General features: G+C 35.8%; 1 protein-coding gene across 2 annotated transcripts; it reads left to right on the forward strand.

Moving 5' to 3' along the window:
* Nucleotides 1-123: 123 nt before the first annotated feature.
* LOC114880136 (LIM domain kinase 1) lies at nucleotides 124-8,470 on the forward strand. Of its 2 annotated transcripts, XM_029195789.2 has the most exons (8): nucleotides 124-384; nucleotides 1,073-1,187; nucleotides 1,294-1,734; nucleotides 2,092-2,184; nucleotides 2,723-2,855; nucleotides 3,160-3,392; nucleotides 3,466-3,694; nucleotides 4,959-8,470. In XM_029195789.2, the coding sequence occupies exons 1-8, from the start codon at nucleotides 363-365 to the stop codon at nucleotides 7,233-7,235; spliced, it is 3,543 nt and encodes a 1,180-aa protein (XP_029051622.1). In that variant the 5' UTR covers nucleotides 124-362; the 3' UTR covers nucleotides 7,236-8,470. The 2 variants fall into 2 exon arrangements, with proteins under 2 accessions (XP_029051622.1, XP_029051624.1); XM_029195791.2 differs by lacking the exon at nucleotides 2,092-2,184.
* Nucleotides 8,471-20,031: the final 11,561 nt, after the last annotated feature.

Below are 20,031 nucleotides of genomic sequence, written 5' to 3' on the forward strand. Positions count from 1 at the left end.
GGACATAAATAGTTGGAAATTTAATTTTTTACAAAAAAAGTCTCTTGACGTTTTGCAATATTTCGCATAATTTCCGAGATATTTACAGATTTATAAAAAACAAGAAATCTACTTTACTAGCTAAACCAGGCCGATTTGGTACATACATACATTTTTTTCTTAAAATGGTCCTAAGAACACAACCATAACCTCAAAACGAGGGGCCATGGAAATCGTAATCGTTCCCCGAATTGTTGCGCCCTCTTACAGTAGAAAAGGAAACTTGAGATCTGGTTAAGTTTCGCGAATGGATTTTGAATCTAGTGGCTATATATTCAGAGGTCAAAGCACGGAGTAGGAGTGTGTCAGTCCTAGATGCTGTGATGGATGAAGTTTCATCAAATGGTACGTCTTTTTCGACAAAGTTTATTAAAATCGTTAAGATTTATAGTATGGAATGTATGGTGTTTCGAACATTGCACGCGACATGTAAATTGATCGGTGATTTCTGTGTGTGCTTGATACGCTGTGAATCGCGTGGGCGTCTTGTCTTCCAAGTCTTCTGGCCCACGCTTTTCACAGGATTTTATTTACGCGTTGCTTAGGATTTTGCTTTTTTAACTATAAATTCGTATGGGTACTATGTTTCAGGTAATCTCTTGTGATTTCAGTGGTGCATTTTTTGAATTGACAAATTCCGATCACCTTAGAACAATCCGAGTTATTGTTAACTAGTTGATAACTACTTTCCCAACGCTTACCTAATGTCAACCGTGAATCACATTTCCTTCCTACTGTACATACATCCCTGACGCGCTCTGCTTTCTCTATAACCGCGCCGTATTTGTTTTCGTAACTTCGATAAGTCAAAATATTCGAAATTTAATGCTTCATAAAGATAACTTTGTTACAGCTAACGTTCTGCGAATGTCACGTAAAAAAGCATGTACCCATATGTATGTAAATACTTAGCATTAAACGAGCGGCGCGTATAAAAAAGATCCAAATGAACAAAAAATAGAAAGAATTTGTAAATAGATGTGGTTTGTTTTTTAAATTAAACTGTATTATTATTTTCTTTTTTAACATCTAGACCTGAGAAGTGGGGAAAGTGGAGGGACACTAATATGTGCTGGATGTCTCAACGCAATTGATGAAGATGAATTTATACAGGCACTAAATCAAGAGTGGCATATAGATTGTTTTCGGTAAAAATTATAAAATATTATTATAAATTGAATTGTTAATTTATAGATTGATAAATAGTTGTATTTATTTGTATTATCAAAATACATAAGAAATTGTATGTTTCAGGTGTTCAGCATGTGATATTGGTTTGTCCTCGTGGTATTTTGAAAAAGATGGCTTACTCTTTTGTAAGGATGATTATTGGGCTGCTTATGGAGAAGCTTGTCAGGGATGCGGTCAAATTATCACAGGTCCTGTCATGCTGGCGGGAGATCACAAATTTCACCCAGAATGTTTTGCCTGTAATTCTTGTGGTGCTTTCATCGGAGATGGAGAAAGTTATGCTCTTGTTGAAAGATCTAAGCTGTATTGTGGATGTTGTTACAAAAGACAGATGCAGCCAATTAATAGGACAGCTAATTATCCATTTACCAGAAAGCCTCATAGTATCAGATTAGTAGAAATACCTCCGAGCGGTTCTGATCCAGAAAAACAGAGGGGAATCAAGTTGACATTAGACACAACACCTAGTCCTAGAAATTGTGGTGCTTTGCTTCGTATATCCGAGTATGTATAAAAAAATCTTTACAATATATTTCAATTATTACACATTTTAATAGTGTTTTTATTTTTGCTGGACAAAAGAAATGACGAAAATGAATGGAGTTAATTTTGTATGACACTTTAAAAAAACGTGCAAAACAAAAAAGTAATACATAGACTTATATTAATTTAAATATTTTATTTTAGTGAAAGATATTAAATAAAACTAAAAAATATTGATGTTTAAACAAATCTGAACTGTCATTAATTACAAAATTATATTTAATGGAGCTTTTATATAATATTTAACTGTGCATGAGTATGGTTAATTAAGAATCAATATAGATGCACGGTCTCTAATAACTTTGAACTAAAATACAGGTTAATGAGAAATGTTCGTGGAAAGATCAGTAAGCTGCTGGCCTCTGTGATGGAGGTTCTATTTAGGCTATGCTGCCACTTCTCTAATCATAGGTACAGCATAATAAATAAATAATATGCACTAGATATTTTTACAAATTAGACATGTGTTTTTTTATTATTTGCTATTACTTGCACGCAAAAAATGTATCTTGTGCAAAATAGTTAATATTATCTGTTCATTAATATGTGTTACATGTTTGTAAGTATGTAATGTTTACAATGAAATGACAGTTTATATATTTTAGAATAATAACAATATATTATGCTAATTTCATTTCATTTTAAGAACTACATATATTAAAAACAACATTTATTTTAAGTTTAATGTTTTTATGTATACTTTTATGTCACTGTGTTTCTACTCTATTCTTGAACAAAGCTGCATTTTGTATCTTTTATATTTTATATGTATTTAATGGTTTTTCAAATATTCAAGGTTAAAAATAAATATGCAATATTAGTTCTACTCTTTAGTTTTGCTCCTAATTTTTATCTTGTCATGATAGTATTGAATGCACGCAAAGTTTTGCATGTTTTGTCACAAACAATGTTTATAAACATTAGAAATATCATGTAAAATATGTTACAGATTGAATATATCCAGCGATCTCATATCTCTACATATTGGTGACCGAATACTTGAGGTGAATGGTACTCCAGTAAAAGATCAGCCTATAGAAAACATTGAAAATCTTATCCAATATTCAGATACAGTTCTACAGGTAATTTTCTTTTATGTATCATATATAAATTCACAAATGTCACATATTTTTAATACTAGAACTACCAACGTTTGATGCACACTTATTTTTAAGTTGAAAATAATGTATAAAGAATTAAATAGATAAAGGATGAAACATAATTAATTATGTACATTTATAATAAGAAACTTGAAGCCAATCATTTTGACTAGTTTGGCAGTTCTAGTGTTACGAAAATATTTACAAATCCCTACTGTAAAGGATGAAATACACCGACTATCGTTAATTATAACGAATATAGCAACAAATGTATTGAATTTTCCAGTTGACCATCGAACACGATCCAGATGCGGTATCACGACAACCAACGTTTTCCTCGCCATCTGCGGCAATGTTGACGTCGATCGCAAATCCAAGAACGAGTCCCGAAAATAAAGAGCGTTTATTTAAACGTCGCGATGAGGGTTATATTAGTGGAACACGAAGCAGACAGTTGCGGAGGACGAGAGATCCTATGCATAAAGAACGCAGTAGTTCCATGTCGCGGTTACTTGATGGGTAATTGTAATAGTGTTATCTTTAATATACAATCATATAATTTGAAATTTAATTTTTTTTTTAAATATTCCAGATCTTCGCCAACAAATGCTACATGCGATTTAAGCAGAACTAGATCCTTTCGTGTAGAACCAAAGAATCAAAGAATATTCCGTGCCAGTGATTTAGTGAAGGGTGAGCTTTTAGGCACAGGATTTTTCGGCCAGGTTTTCAAAGTTACACATAGGGATACTAACGAGATCATGGTGCTAAAAGAATTATACAGAGTGGATGAAGAAGCTCAAAAGAATTTTTTGAAGGAGGTGAGTTTTGTATTTAAACCGTGGTTTATGTATCAATACTGGAGATGGCGTGGACTGCTATTTATAAATTACTTGTGACTCAATCACGGTGATTCCAGTTTCCAGTCACGGTGATTTTTCACACTAATCGTGGTTCTTTATGATCGCTTCTGAGAGCATAACTGTTCTTTTCACGCGTTACACTTTTAGACTATGTACAGGGTGAATCAGATAAAGTTCTTTTTTAAATTAAATGGTACAAGGTGCCTGATTGCGTGGTGTATAACAAAATTTTTTAAAATAGCTATCATAAAGTCAGAATAAACTGACGTCGTCTTTCTTAAATGGAATACTATACTGACCTTTTTTTATTTAAATAACTTTTATCAAACTGGATAGTATTTGCTCGAACCATTTTTTGATATTCTTCATAGTGGTTAACGATTTATACTGAAGGGAATATTTAAGAAACAAATACATGAAGGCATCCAAGGAGAATGAAACAGACGTATTTTGTATTTAAATTCATTTTATTAAATATTGAAAATGACGACCATTTATTTGTTAACATGTATTTCTTCTTTTTTAATATTATGACTTTTATAATATAATATTATATATTACGACACCTTCGAGGTCTCTGCATATTCGCTCCTTCAATATTCCCTTCGTCATAAATCGTTAACTATGAAGAATATCAAACAATGATTTAAGTGAATGTTATCGAGTTTGATAAAAGCTCTTTAAATAAAAAGAAATTAGTATAGCATCTCATTTAAAAAAGACGACGTAAGTTTATTCTAACTCCGTGGTAGCCATTTAAGAAAAATGTTGTATGTACCACACAATCAAGCACTTTGTACCATTTAATTAAAAAAAAAAGAATTAGGTCGATAGCTGCTATATTTTTCGAGATAATAGTTTGTAACACTTTATGGTCTAAGATATTTCTAAAGGAAATATAAATTTTAAATTTATATTATAGAATTAATCAACCGAATTAATCAAAATAAAAGAAATCACGATTACGGTCGTGAATATAGTTAAATCACGGCTATGATCTGCCGTCCTTAATCAATATATGTATGTACCATCGAAGTTGTCGCAGTGAAGTTGGCTACACATTCACTAATACATTCACGTCGCGTCGTCGGCACCTCGCCCATCGGCTCATCGACACGGCGTGAATGGGTTAGTGCGCCAACTTCACTGCGACAACTTCGATGGGACTCAGTGTACATACTTCGGTACATTGGGTTATTTTATTTTTGTTTCATTTCAATAGGTTGCTGTATTACGGTCGTTACATCACAACAATGTTCTCCGATTTATCGGTGTTCTCTACAAAGACAAAAAGCTTCACCTGGTTACGGAGTATATAGCAGGAGGAACTCTAAGGGCTCTACTACACGACATCAACGAAACCTTGCCATGGGAACAGCGAATGTCGTTCGCTAAAGATATTGCCGCCGGTATGGCTTATCTACATTCTATGAACATTATACACCGAGACTTAAATTCGCACAATTGTCTGGTTCGGGAAGATAAGACTGTGGTCGTGGCCGATTTTGGCTTAGCCAGAATAATACAAAACGGCAATTCCCCCGATAATCGTAAATACAACAGACATTCCGACGGGGAGGCGAAAACGTCGAAGAAAGAACGAAAGAAAAGGTACACAGTGGTAGGGAATCCTTATTGGATGGCTCCTGAAATGATGAAGGGTAACAAGTACGACGAAAAGGTTGATATATTCAGCTTTGGTATTGTCGTTTGTGAAATCATTGGTCGTGTACAAGCAGATCCCGATTACTTGCCGCGCTCTTCGGACTTTGGTCTGAATCAGAACGTGTTTAAAGAAAAATTCTGTGCCAATTGTCCAGAGATGTTCTACATGATCGCTTTTCTTTGTTGCGATTTGAATCCTGATAAAAGGCCGCCATTCGAGGTGATGCATGTTTGGTTAGAGGGGCTAGCGATGCATTTATCAATGGGCATGGATTTGCCATCAGACTTGGAGATTGATATTAGAAATTATACTGGACCGAGCACGAGTACAAGTGAATCAACGACTCCGGAGACACTTGCGTCACAGTTAAAGCCTATTAAGGAAGGCCAGGTGCATCAGGAAAAGAAACGGTGTAGTGGTTGCGACGATAGTACGCTAGAACGCGAGGAAACCGTGCAGAGCATTACGCTTCAGGTACCTGATGTGATAAGTACTCGTGGAAGGTACACGAGACAGAACAGCAAAACTAGTGAATCCTTTGGAAATACTGGTCGTTATTCGAGACAGAACTCAAGGTCCAAAGAAACACCGATTGAAAAGCCAGATATTGTTATTTCTCCGGGATCCAGTGGGTTTACAGGCTGTTTCCCGAGGCATAATACCAAGTCAAATGAATCATCTCCCCACTTTTCAAGCGACAAACAAGACTCATACGTGAAACGAAACGATGAAACAGAATATAATTTGAAACGAATACCAACTATCGAAAAAATAAGATATGTGGGCAAAGGAAGTCCTTGCTCTTTATCAGACACACCTGAATATATCATCGTTAACAAATCCTCATACAAGGTGAATAATAGTTCACCAGAAAAGTCCAATGATCATAATTCAGTTAACAGTGGTCATTCAAGAACAAAACTGGAAAACAAATTTAAAATGTTGGATGCAAACTCAGTTAGCTCTTATCTTAGGCAAATTGGAAAATCCATAAATGTTATAGAGAAAGAGAGCAGCAAGGCTAATGATCAGAATGATAGCGATTCAAAGAAGACATGTGTGGAAAACTCCAAACCGTCTACAGGTTCTTATTTGAGAAGAACAAAAATTTCTCCCACAAAAGAAACATCAAAGAACGCATTCTCTCCACAGAAAACTTCTCAGTCATCCGAAGCTGGTACTTCGTTGCAATCAAAATTAGCTGTTAATACGGAAGAAATCATTGAAAGTAAAGCTGGAAACGATAGGGTAACGAGGCAGGAGAGTAACGTTTCAGATATCGGCAGTATTTTATCCAGGCAAGGAAGCCTCACAGTATTGGACTGTACAACGAAACACAAAGATGCAATGTACAAAGATTATTTGCCTTTTAATACCTTGCAAAAAGACGATCTCTATAGAGAGGACAGTCATAGAAGAAATGCTGTTCTTCATTATACTGATAACCTTCGTTCCAATTCGAGTCTTTCTAAGAACGATGATCCCCTTACGTGTAATGCACTGCATGAAACTAATGTCGATGACAAAAATGACTGTACCACTTCCATTCAAGAGTCCATTGATTCAAAGGAGGCAGTAATTGATACAAAGGCAATGTACGATAATAAATTGCCTAATTCTTTAACGGAGTACAGTGGATGTTACAAGAACTTGGATTTATGCAGACAGGATAGTTTTGGTTCAGACAGCGCAGTGGGCACAATGAAGAGTGATTTTTTTACAGACTTAGAATATATAAGAGACGGCAGGCATACACCTGATTTGTGTCATACTCCTGAAAGATGTTGTACACCTAATAGAGCAGCCTCACCGATTGAGAGCACAGCTTTGTAAAGTTGTGGCAAGTAACGTGTCATGTTTTAACAAAATGAATCTCTTCCTTTGTTCTCTGACCTTTATGCATTTACATAACTTAAAATCTGATAACTTAACCTGTTAACGCAAAAGTAAGTTTCTCTTGGTACCTTGTTACGATGTTCCATAACAGCACATTGAAAAAGTATTGTTAACAGTTTGATGTCCAGTATTAATGAATCTCATTGCGCTATCACTTTCCATGGGTTTTAAGGCATTTAAACGTCACATTTAGTGGTTGTATTCAAATGACTTTTTCACAGAACGATTCGCATTCCTGCAAGATCTTGCCTTGTATGGTTTTCATAAGAGGGAATTTATGTAATTATAAGACTAACAAAAGCATTCCATCCAGAATTGATAAAACTAAACGCGTGCTTTGAGAATCAGAGTGTGAAACACTCAGATTGCGTTACTACTATGTACAAGAATCAACAACGTGTTCTTGGAAACACTGAATTACAGACTACATCGGTGTATCTCCGTTTTGTTTTATTTTCTTCTTAGATATACAGGATTATATTTCAAAGTTGTAAACATTATGTAAAGTCAGTTTGTAGAATAGATTGTAAAAAAAATTTATATTCTTTATCAAATATATATGTACGTCATACTGTAAAATATCCACATATAACATGGTGATGTGCATGTACAGGTTATTGACATGTATAAACTTGGACTCATCAATTATATCTTTGTTACTTGTTAGAGAAGACAGAATTTTATTTGTTTGATATTAAATTTCCTCTAACATCTAGTTCTGTCTGATATTGTATATTGTAAACTGAGGACTACCTTCTGTTTATTTATTATATCAATTTGACAAATTGATTCTTGCACATACTATTACAAAGATATAAATGATGATTAAATAGTATGATGTGTATAATATAAAGAATGTACATATAGTTTTGTATATATTATATATTTCAACATTCGTCATGTTCAAAACACTGTTTATAGAACATACATATATATTTAACAGTAAAAAGCTTTATATTGATAATGTAGAGATGAAAGTTCTTTTGATACTATTAAAAGTTGTATTTTTATTCGATTACATTCTAATCATAAGCGAAACGTTCCCTAATTTTATTAAAGTACAATGCAAAATAGAGTACAGTGTTCAAAATAATGAATTATAATTCAAACGATATTAAAAATATGTTTTATAAAAAATGACTGAACAAAATTTTTCATGATATATTACATAGATTAAACAAAAAATTAATTCACTTTGTTACCCATGTTTCTTTGCTATTCAACTTTTACTTTGTATGATTAGAAATTAAATTTGATTCTTTCTGTTATGAAAAATTTCATTCATTCAAATACTATTTGTTAAAAAACATTTTAATTCATTACACCAAATAAAAGTTTGTTATCTGTGATAAAAAAGAAAGAAGTATTTTGAAGCTGTTTATAATTGAAACATTTTGTGGAATTAAATTTAAAGAAGTGTTATTAATAAAAGGAAACTTAATTCTTATTTTTCCGTGTACAGGAAACAAATTACTCGTAGTACCAAGCCGATAACGTGTTAATTAAAAAAAAATGAACAATTTTTTTTACTAACTAATTTCAACGGGCAATATGCGCAATAAATAATATTAAATATAGGTATTGTATTCTAAAAGCGATTAATCATGGCTTAAAATTGAACATGTGCGAAACAATGATTTAAACAAATCCAAGTAAAATAAATTTTCAATTTTGCTGTTTAAAAAACAAATTAATATGTATGAACTTTCGAGATAATCGAAATGATCATCTAGTATTTTTCATCAAATTTTTCGATGATATTTCATAAAAATTCCAAGTGTTTTCAATTATTAGAAACACTATAAATTTATTCGTAAGTTCGAATGTAAAATTTTCAAATTTTTCGCGTCCAGACCCGAAGTCAGGAGTGGATCTAGAGGGACAAAATATATAAAACAATGAATTTCTTTTCAGTCTATCAGAAATTTATTTATAATTTGTTTATTGATATTTGTATTCAATAGTAACCGATATAATCAAGTTTACATAAATTATAAAGAAACAAAACAATTTCAATTTTATAACTTTTGGTAGGGGGATCGCCCCATTCTGGATTCGTTACTGCCTCGCACAAATTCAAATGTACAGTAGAGGTGTGCGAGTACTCGTAATTTACAAGCCGAGCTGAACTCGCTTCGATTGTTCGAGCCGAGTCGATCGCTTGAATTTGCCGAGCTACTCGAAATCGACGAACTGTTTGATATTAAAGCGAGCTACTCGAAAAAATCGAACTACTCGAATAATCGAGCCCTGGTGAAACTTCGATTTACTTGAAGATGAATTTTCAGTTCGAAAATATTCGAATTACTCAAATATATTCGAGTAGATGTTTAACTTTCGAGTTACTCGTACAAATTCGAACTGTTCGAGTTACACGAATATTCATCTATTATTATTGGTAGAATCACCATCCATAGAAGATGAAGAGAAAGAAGAGTATGTAGAACCAAAAAAAAAAACAATTGACTATTTCACGAGGGCTCGAATATTCGAGTAGTTCGATTTTTTCGAGTAGCTCGCTTTTATATCAAACAGTTCGTCGATTTTGAGTAGCTCGGCAAATTCAAGCGATCGACTCGGCTCGACCGACCGATCACTGTTCGACTCGAAATTCGAGTACTCGAATAAATCGAGTACTCGCACACCTCTAATGTACAGCCAAGCGGATAGCGACGGTCACGTACGAGGTTGGCCTGGCAATATCGTCGGGGGCCAGGATCTTTATTCTTTCTTATTACTTAATATCCTCGGTAACGAGGACAAATGTGGTGGCCAGGCTCCTGCTAATTGCCATCTCCTCTCATTACACATATAAAAAGATATCTGCGTTACGAATAATTGTCAACTGAATAATGTATGAATAATTGCGTGTATATGTAAAACGTCAAGGAGTAATCGTTGTGAAACGAATTTTCAGCGAACAGTATTAGCCTCGTTATCGTTGCTTATTTACGAATACCGTAGTGCACAAGTAGAACTTTCTATATAGACAAAAGCAACGGGCACAAAGAAGAGAATCTCTTGAATAGGTAGACACATTATTTTTATAGACTGTAAATTGTCGAGCTCTCTCTGTTCAACATTTTTTGATGAACAGTGTGAGTTTATCTCTGAACCTCATTGTAAATTATTTTTCTTCATCGCAATAGTGAGTACTATACGATCAGAGCATTATTTAGTATAACACTTTGTTAAGGAGGGTACAAATGACAGATTACCTTGCGAAACATCGTTGGAAAAAAATGAAGGATACTTTTGTAAAAAAAAATTCTGGAGAAGGAAATTCCATTTTTTTTTTTAATGTACTGATGAAAAAGGAAAATAATTTAACAGAACATTACTAATTAAATTTAGGGTTACATGGATTAATAGAACACAATACAGGATGTTTTATCAAATTAAATTTTTATAAAATTGTTCATATGAAATGTTAACAAATTTTAGTTTATCATTCTATAAAATACAATGATATTAGAAATTTTCTCTTCAGAATTTCGTTTTAAAAATTGCAAAAAAAAAATAGAAGTTTATATTTTTAACAGACAGCAACAAGAAATACGCAACAGAGACTGGGTAACGTGCACGTTGTTCTTTACACTGAATATTTGCTGAGAAATGAACAATAATTTTGTACAATTTCAAAACATATTTCGAAAATGAATTTGTCATTTTCCGACACGATTGAAAATTGTTGCTCAAAATTGATGGAAATTGTAAAAGAAAAATCGTTTTTTATAAGTAATCAGTATCTAATCTTTTTTATTGCGAAGTTGTAGAATCATTTCTCGTGTTTAAATCTGCGATTAGAGAACAAGCGGTTTTGTTTAACATTATAGTAATACAAAGAAAAATGAAAAAATAAATGGTTGAAAACATAAACTACATGCTGTTTTCTTGTGTGAAGATGAAAAAGAAAATATATTCAATAATATTAATAAAAATTATCTATAAATCCAATATTTATTGATTAACGAACTTGATCGATTAATTTACGATCGATTTTTTTAACTTATTATCCCAGAATGAATGTTAGCCGCTTGAAGGGGTGGTAGCTAGGATGATTTTGAATAGCATTTTTCTTAGCCAAAATGATGTTTGAAGCTTCGTTCTTGAATTATTAAGGAAAAACACTGACCAATCCGAGCATGCATAGCACGCGGGCTTAGAGACGGCTACGAAAACTGGATTTGGCCTAGGTCGCGAATGAACAATTCGGCAATAACTTGCCGGTATAGCAGGAGCTGTTGAAGAAATGAATACATAAATTGAACCGCCGACGATGGTTCCTCTCGTCGGTGATTGAACTGATTGAACATTTTTATTCGAAGCAAAATTGACGCGGAATATTAATATTTCTTAACAATTTGTATCTTAAAAAATTGTTCCCCATTTGCTCCGTCGAAATTTAAAATTGCTCCAGTCGCAAATATTATATTTAATTAAATATTCGCAAATAAAGAAGCAGAAATTTGTTATTTGCAAAATAGATAGTAAATGGTCTTTTTACAAAAATATTGTGGTACCAAAAAATTGCTCTTTATTTGTTTAATAAGATTCAGTGGTCAAATATCTCAATAACAAGCAATTGAAAATAAATGTTGCGTATCTGCCGGTAAGTTACGACGTCATAAACGACGGTTAGTTATATCATCTACACTACTAGTAGTCAGTAATAGTCTCTCCTCGGTGGTGACAGTAATACCAGAATCGTGGGACGTGAGATAAATTTTTAGGATAAACTTCGGAAAACCGTCATGTTTCGATTCAGGCCAAATTTGGCAAATAAGCTCCATTTTGCATAAAAGAAATATTTGCGAGAAGGATTTTTGGCGACTCAAAGGCTAAGACTCAAAATTTTGTGAAAAATGTTTTACCATGTTAGTGTAATTTCCTGCAGACACCGCGTAGAATAAGGTTATAACAGTATTCTGTATACATTCTTCATTAGTTTTCATTATACATATACATATATAATGTCTTCCAATAATTGATAAAATTATTTTTTTTCTCTCGTTTTCAAGAAAGCTCGGCATTCCCGTTCCCGGTATTGACAATGTATCGGTAAAGCAGAGAATTACATTACCGTAGTATATTACAACAGCATTTCAAATATTTTCGGTACTGTTGCACAATTTGATTGTTCAACAAATGGGCAGGGGAGGGGTTCCGCCCATTTTCCTGCACCCCCAGCCCAAAAAATATAGCATAAGGTACGTTGGTAATGTAGGAAATAATATTAAAATAATAAAAAATTTTTTTGCGAATCGCCAAAAATCCTTCTCACAAACTTTGTTTTGATGCAAAATGAAGCTATTTGCAAAATTTCAGCCAAATCGGATTTGACAGATTTTCGGAAAAACAGCCAGGAAATATTTGTGAAAATGGTTTTTGGTGACTCGAAATGATTTTTTTACCATTTTGATGGCATTCCCTATCTTGTCGACACAACGCAGTATAGTGAGCGAACTGTGCCGAACACATAATCTGCATCTTCGGACCAGTGGAATCACATTGCAAACAGCATTTCCATGTAGACAGTATATCCATTAATAGTGTTCTATTTTCCCGCCTTCACCAAACAAAATTAACCCAAACCTACTCAGACTATATTTTCATATAGACAGTACATACATAAACAGCGTTAGAGTGTAAACAATGAAAAAAAGTTAAAAAACTTTCTTAACTTTTGAGTTGTCAAAAATTCTTTTGATAAACAATACTTTTACAAAAGGTAACTATTTTCTAAAATTTCGCTTCAGAAGAATCAACCGTCGAAAAGGTAGGGAATGACATCAAAATGGTAAAAAATTATTTTTCGAGTCGCCAAAAACCATTCCCATAGATGCTCAACACCTCCCCCTTTCACAAAAAGGAGCTCATTTGCAAAATTTGATCTAAATCAGAGCATGACGGTTTTCCGAAGAACAGCCAATTTTTACCCTTTTCACGATGACCCAGTGATACCCGTACTTCAGTTGTTTCATCTAACACAAGTGTGTTTGTCCCACGTGTCCGTGTGCGCTGTCCGCAGTGACTACAGATAGTAGAAGACTGGACAGGTATTTGTTACCGAAGGATGGTCATTTTTGGGGGACGCGGTACCCAAGTATGAAGAGAGGTTTCCACAGTCGGCATAACAATCGTGCCTGTTTTGCCAGTTCTTCTGTTACCATACCTCACTGGCATAACTACTTTATCGACTACAGTAAGGTGAAGAGACGTATACATGTACAATATCAATCATAGTGTCCGTTCGTCTAGTGTATTTTGTAATTTCAAATAAATTATTAAAATTCTAAATTATTGAATATTCTAAAGCTTTTATCAGATGATTATGTTAATTACTTTAACGCTTTTATTAAATAATTAGATTTATGATATTTGCTGCGGTTAAACTTGGATTCCAAAGTCAGTGCTTTTTCACTAGACGAACGGACACTATGATTGATATTGTATAGTACGATTGCAGTATTGCCACATCTGTTTCCATATGCATGGCAATTAGTATTCGCACTTCACATACAAGCATACAGGGTGTTCGAGAACAGGTGGGAGATTTTTTAAGGGGTGATTCTATGGATCAGAATAAGACGAAAATCAAGAATAACGAAATAGCGTTGTTTTCCAGTCAAGTCAGCAGGGGTCGGTACAGTCATAACCAAGAATCGTTGAATAGTAGAAACTTACCTCGTGCTATTCTGTTTCTTGGTACTGCAGCATTCGGCTTCGATTCTTGGTTATGACTGTATCTTCCCTTGCTGACCTGACGTTCGGTCGTCGGTGTTGAGCGGATTGTAGGTTTTTACTCAAATTTTTAAACGTTAATAACTGGAAAACAAAACCGTAAACGCTATTTCGTTATTCTTGATTTTCGTCTTATCTACAACTAGAAGATTGAGTTCAAATCCCACAGTGACAATTTTATTTTCAATTAGTGTGTAACCTCTTAAAGAAATGAAAACTTGATAATTATTAATTTGCGAAGTTTTTAAACAAAAGGGAGGAGAACTTTTCCTTTTTAATATGCAAATTTTATATTATATCCGTACGTCTTTAAGAAAAGATATAAGAATACATACTGTGACCCTTTCGGGGGTTCACTCTATACGGTTTCGCAATACAATAATTCTTCAATTTCGCTGGGCGCCAGCCACGTTTCGTGGCGAGGAGGAATTGGGAGACAGAAAGGGGTTACTACAGGGGACGGGTTTCGCGGTACTTCCTGGATGGCCGTACAATACTTCGCGGGGAGTACGCGAGGAGGATAGTTTAGGGTGGGGAGATCTCAGGGTTGGAAGGGTTCACAGGAAGTTCTTTTACGTTACGCGTCGAGGAGTTGTCGAAAAAGGGAAATCTTAAAAGGGGGGCTCGGAAAGGGTGGTACGACGAGAACGCGGAGTATAACGAGCAGGCAAAGAACTCGGCGACAGATGGCTCCAGGTGGGCTCTTTTCCGCCGTCGTCTGGGCTGCTTGGACTGTTGACTTTGGCGTCCATTATTGCTCCCTTTCCTGGGAGAGGTTGGGGGTCTGTCGCCGGCCTTGAAGCTCCTTCTGGGGTTGTCCGCGTCTGGGTCTTTTTCGTCGCCTCCATCGGCCCGACACAGGTGGGCAGAGAGAAAGGAGTAAGGCAAGGGAAGGGTTAGGGGTCCTTTTAATATTGGAGTGGGAGGTAAGAGGAGCGCAGCGATTGTAACGGGGGGGGCACACGCGACACCACGTTACAATACATATATACAGAAATTTCATTCTTTATCAAATAAGTGTTTTATGCAATCTTTAACCCTTTGCGGACGGGACACTTTGATGCGCGAGTGTCCGCCTGGACGGGGAGTCTTGCCAGTATTTCGTGGGAAAGTAGTATACGCATGAAGATTCGTTTGTAACACTTATATATTTTATACTATAAACAAACGTTTGCTAAATGATTGACAAGATATCAATTAGTGACTTTTTATTGATAATTTCAATTTTTGGTTTTAAAATTTTGTAAACTGTGATATTTTTCAAAATAGTTGCCTATGTGCATAAATGGTTTTCTCGGACACGTGTGGCTACTGCCACATAAAAATGTTTATACTTAAGCGTGTTTGTTTCTTTCCTCCGTTCATTTTCCTATTTGAGCATACAAGACAGTCCCTGCAGTTTCCATTGTCATCATGATGAATGATGTGTAAGCCACCATCCAACCTGTGTAACTCACTAGAGGTAGACGAGTCCGTATTCCTTTGAGATCCGTCGCTAAAATCGCCAACGAGTTGATCGGCGAGGTGTAGCACAAACTTTAGATGCGACATTGGCGTTAGATTGTTCTTCTTCTGTACACATTTGTACATTACCATAACGATAAAAATAGTTGGGTTGCTGTCCGAAGACACGCGTCCAGAACGGTAAAAATGCTTGGGCTGCTGTCAGAGTTGGGTCATCCGAGTGTTTTCTAAGGTTTTTTACATTTTACAGTATTTTACGGTAAGATACGTTAAAAACGTATAAAACGTATAATACCCTATGATCAACTTAACCAAACATCTGTGTTTACCAGATTTGCGCCGTTTGCGGACTGGTTTAAAAATATGTAATTGAAAAATAAAGAAATAATTACAGGATAGCCTTAATTTATCTAAAAAGATGTATTTATGTTACAGAATACAGAATATAGTCCCCAAAAAATGGACTCCTCTACTAATAAAAATACTTATGTAAGTAATCGTGGTTCATTATTGGAAAAATGATTTTTTGAGAATATTTACTGACAGTATGTTAAATAAAATATACTTACAATTAGATTATATTTAGATATAATGAAATTTGTTAATAATAAGAGAAAATATGAAATATATTTTATTATAATTATTATTATTATTATTATTATTATTAATTTTGAATCAAGACATGTTCGCAAAAACAACAATATGCAACTGTTTTCCCTTCCTCTTGTATTGGTAGAAAATTTTCATTTTCCCAACATTTATGGCGAGGCCTGCCGCCAAAACTTTGTTTCATGGCTTTATTTTATGTAGAGGGTGAGATATAACTGTGGAACTCCCTGATTTTAATAATAAATATCGTAAATAAAGATCTATCGATAACTACGTCTGTTTGGTATCTATAGTACATAACGTTATGTAGAGATGGCGCCACTTGGAGTATAATTGTGGCGGCGCCTACGTCCGGTGAGTCGTCCTGCCGGAAAGTGCATTTCCGACTACCGCAGCGCCCTCTTTAATTGTGGAAAGCAGGAAAATGCGCTTCCCCTCCCACGCCAACGCTTGGCGTGGGTCACTCTTGCCCTCGCACTCATGGAGTAGAGAAGTATAGATTTCCAAAGATTAGGTTGTGAAACTTAGTGATATTAGTAAAATCTCCCGTGTATAAAAACTAAAAGTTTAATCTTGGAAGTGTCGGTTTTTAATAAAAGCCAATAAACAATAACCTGTGTAAAAACTTAATTACCTACCAGAACATGTATCTTCTGTTGGTACAGTAGAGGCCATAAGTTATCGCATTTATGCGAAGGCCCCTACATAATTGTAGGAATGAGTGATATCTTAGGAGGGCAGCTCAGCTTTCGTGAGAGATAGCACAGCCGACTCTAGTACTAGCCATGCTGAACAACGTGGCAACACCGCTCACGTGACAATCGGGAGTCCTATTTTCAAAAACAGAGTCCTGTGCTCGGAATTGTAATTACCGTCTTTTTTAAGGGCACAGACTCCTTGTGCCATGACCTGTATGCGTGCACTCACACAATCAACGGAAAGCATGCACGTATACGCCATGCGCGAGAGAGACATTCAATTTCGTAGAATCGATTTTTCGACATGATAATTGCATAAATAAAATTTTGGCGAGTACAGCACACACGGGTAGACTTCGGTACAGGTCAGTCTGGTCTGCTTGAACGCTAATAAACACCATATGTTGAGAAAAATCGTATTTTCGAAATTGTAAGATTGAGACAAACGCTGTTGTAAGCAAACAACATGGCTGTCGAATGCTGCGTTCGGCTTCATTTTAGCGAATATTGGACGATTTAATGGTTTTTTCACCGATAGCACACCAGACCGACTTTCCTTAAACTAGCACAATATCACTGAAATTCGATTTTTCATAATTTATCACTTCTGGAAGACGTAAAATCGATTCTACGATTTGCACGCATCAGACGTAAAATAGACATAAGAATAGTTCAATGATTTTCCGTCAGAGGCATTGAGCAGCAAGGTTGGACTGAAGTGAGTCCGAAGAAGAAAAAAGCGTTAAAGAACAAACAGGAAACAACAAAAAGGTGTGCCTCTCCGCAAAATGAGGAGACGCTCACAACCAAACGGAAGCCAGCCGCCATTACCACAGAGTCAGCGCCATCCAAGCGCCCGGGGAAATACCCACAAGATCATCGAGGCCCCGCTTCGGCGATCTTAACCTTGTCGGGAGAAAAATGTAAGAAAAACAAAACTCATAATATGATGTACATCGCCAAGGTAGTTAACTCTACGAGAATCGGTGCGAGCAGGATGCAACTTAGAGGTCTTAGCAAAGCAGAAATTTTCCTCAACAACGGTTTTGATGCGAACCTGCTCTTAGATTCAACGGCTTTAACCAAAGCTGGCATAAATGCCTTTGTAGCTTTCCATAAGGTTGAAAAAAAGGGGCTCATCAGAGGGGTTAGCCTTGACACAGAATTGGAGGAGATTATTGGTCACTCTATCTCCCCTTGCAAGATTCTATTTGCTACTAGACTAAACAGGAGACAAGTAAACACAGAAACGAATGAAACATCATGGGTACCTTCGGAAACTGTGCTCCTCACTTTTGAAGGCACAATTGTTCCAGAATACATAAAATTGTACGGTCTCCTCAATAGAAACGTCACACCGTTTATAGAAAGAGTAAAAACTTGTCATAACTGCGGTAGATATGGTCATGTCACTACTAAATGTAGGAGCCCTAAGTCTGCCTTCAGTGTGGAGAACAATGCTCTCCATCTCACACTTGTACAACAACCACTGGTTGCATCCATTGCAAAGGGGATCACCCAACGTTCCACCCTGAGTGTGAAAGGATGCTAATCAACAAAGAAATCAATAGACTGGTCGCATACACTGATATTAGCATATATGAAGCCTTTGCTTAAGCCAAAGAAAACCTAAACATCTCTAAATCTAGGGAAACACCACAACCTTCCACATCACGGCACTCAGAAATGTTTCCTGCCCTGCCAGGAACCTCTTTGAAGAAAGAATACCACCTCAGGACAATTGGTGGCGCTCCTCAGGTAGACAGCCCCAACCGTTGGAATACAAAATTAATTAAAACCTATTCGAAACAGAACGAGATATTAGGAAGCACTAATTTGATAATTCCGATTATTAAAGATCAAGAAATACAGAACATAGTCACCACTAGTGAATCCAATACAAACACGAATAAGCAGACTGTAATAAAAAGTCAGCCCCGTACAGGAGTCATCTCCAGTCTAGCTAAACCCAAAGGTATTTCTGCAACACCCAAACCGCAGCCAAGAAATAGCCCCAGTACCTCTGGTACAAACAAACCTAAGAAATAAAAATGGATCCACAACAAATTAGGAATGCTACGATGCTATTCTGGAATTGCAGAAATATTTCCAACAAGAAATCAGAGCTCAGCAGAATCTCTTCAAGGTACGACATTATTATCTGTGTAGAAACCTGGCTTAAACCGCAAGTTCCTTTCAATCTCCCTGGTTTCACTTCCGTCAGAAAGGACAGGCCTGATCGTAAGGGAGGTGGCATAATTATACTCATAAATAAGACTATTACTTGGACAACGATTAACATTAACATTCAAGACCACACTGCAGAACTGCTAACTATTCAATGCAATCTGGGAAACGTGCAGCTCACTATCTGTGCTTGCTACCGTCCTCCTTCTCCAAACCTTGATCAAGATGGCTGGCAGGATTTGTTTCAACAGCTGCATCTTCAGGGCTCTTTCTTGTTGGTAGGAGACTTTAATTGTCATCACGAGGCTTGGAATTGCAACGAAAGTTCTAGGCAGGGAAATCAACTCATCCAGATCCTAGATGATAACGACTGTGTCGTCCATAACACGGATTCCTTAATTTACTTGGAAAGATTTAATCAGCAGCAAACGACATCGCGCACAAGATTCAGGCCTGCCAACTCGATGATCTTTGGGGATCAGACCATTTTCCTGTGGAATTCACCTTACAAACCATTCGCAACTTATACAGAAGAAACAGGACCAGGCTCACCACGAAGAAAACTAGTTGGGTATAATTTTCCAATTATCTAGAATCCCAGAACACCCTTCTGCATTTCTGGAGTTGTCTACTCTGGAGCAGTATTTAACAATTTCAAATACAATTAGGGAAGCAGTATTAGCAGCTACACCTATAAGTCCTACACCAAGAAGAGGCAACAAAAGAAATCCAGTTCTTTGGTGGGATGAAGAATGCAGCAGAGCGACTCGTTGCAGAAAGGCTTTGATGCAAAAGTGGCGTCACACTGGCTCCTTTCAGGACTGGGTAGCTTACAGTAAGCAGAACGCGCTCACTAAAAGACTTCTGCAAAAAAAGAAAAGAAATAGCTTCCGCAAAATGGCTAGTGAACTTGATCGAAAATTGGATGTGAGTCTCTTTTGAAAGAGAATCAAACTATTTAAGGATAAATGGTCTACAGTCACTAACGATTCAAATAGTTTTTCACCTAAGGAATATGAACGGGATCGATA

Source organism: Osmia bicornis, chromosome 8, assembly GCF_907164935.1.
Source record: "Osmia bicornis bicornis chromosome 8, iOsmBic2.1, whole genome shotgun sequence".
Taxonomy (NCBI): Eukaryota; Metazoa; Arthropoda; class Insecta; order Hymenoptera; family Megachilidae; genus Osmia; species Osmia bicornis.

What these genes read in the sequence shown, in the direction of transcription:
- LOC114880136 (XM_029195789.2), top strand. Translation starts at nt 363, where the DNA reads ATGGATGAAGTTTCATCAAATG. An exon ending in TGGCATATAGATTGTTTTCG is followed by an intron (nt 1,188 to 1,293) that starts GTAAAAATTATA and finishes TGTATGTTTCAG; the next exon opens with GTGTTCAGCATGTGATATTG. An exon ending in TGCCACTTCTCTAATCATAG is followed by an intron (nt 2,185 to 2,722) that starts GTACAGCATAAT and finishes AATATGTTACAG; the next exon opens with ATTGAATATATCCAGCGATC.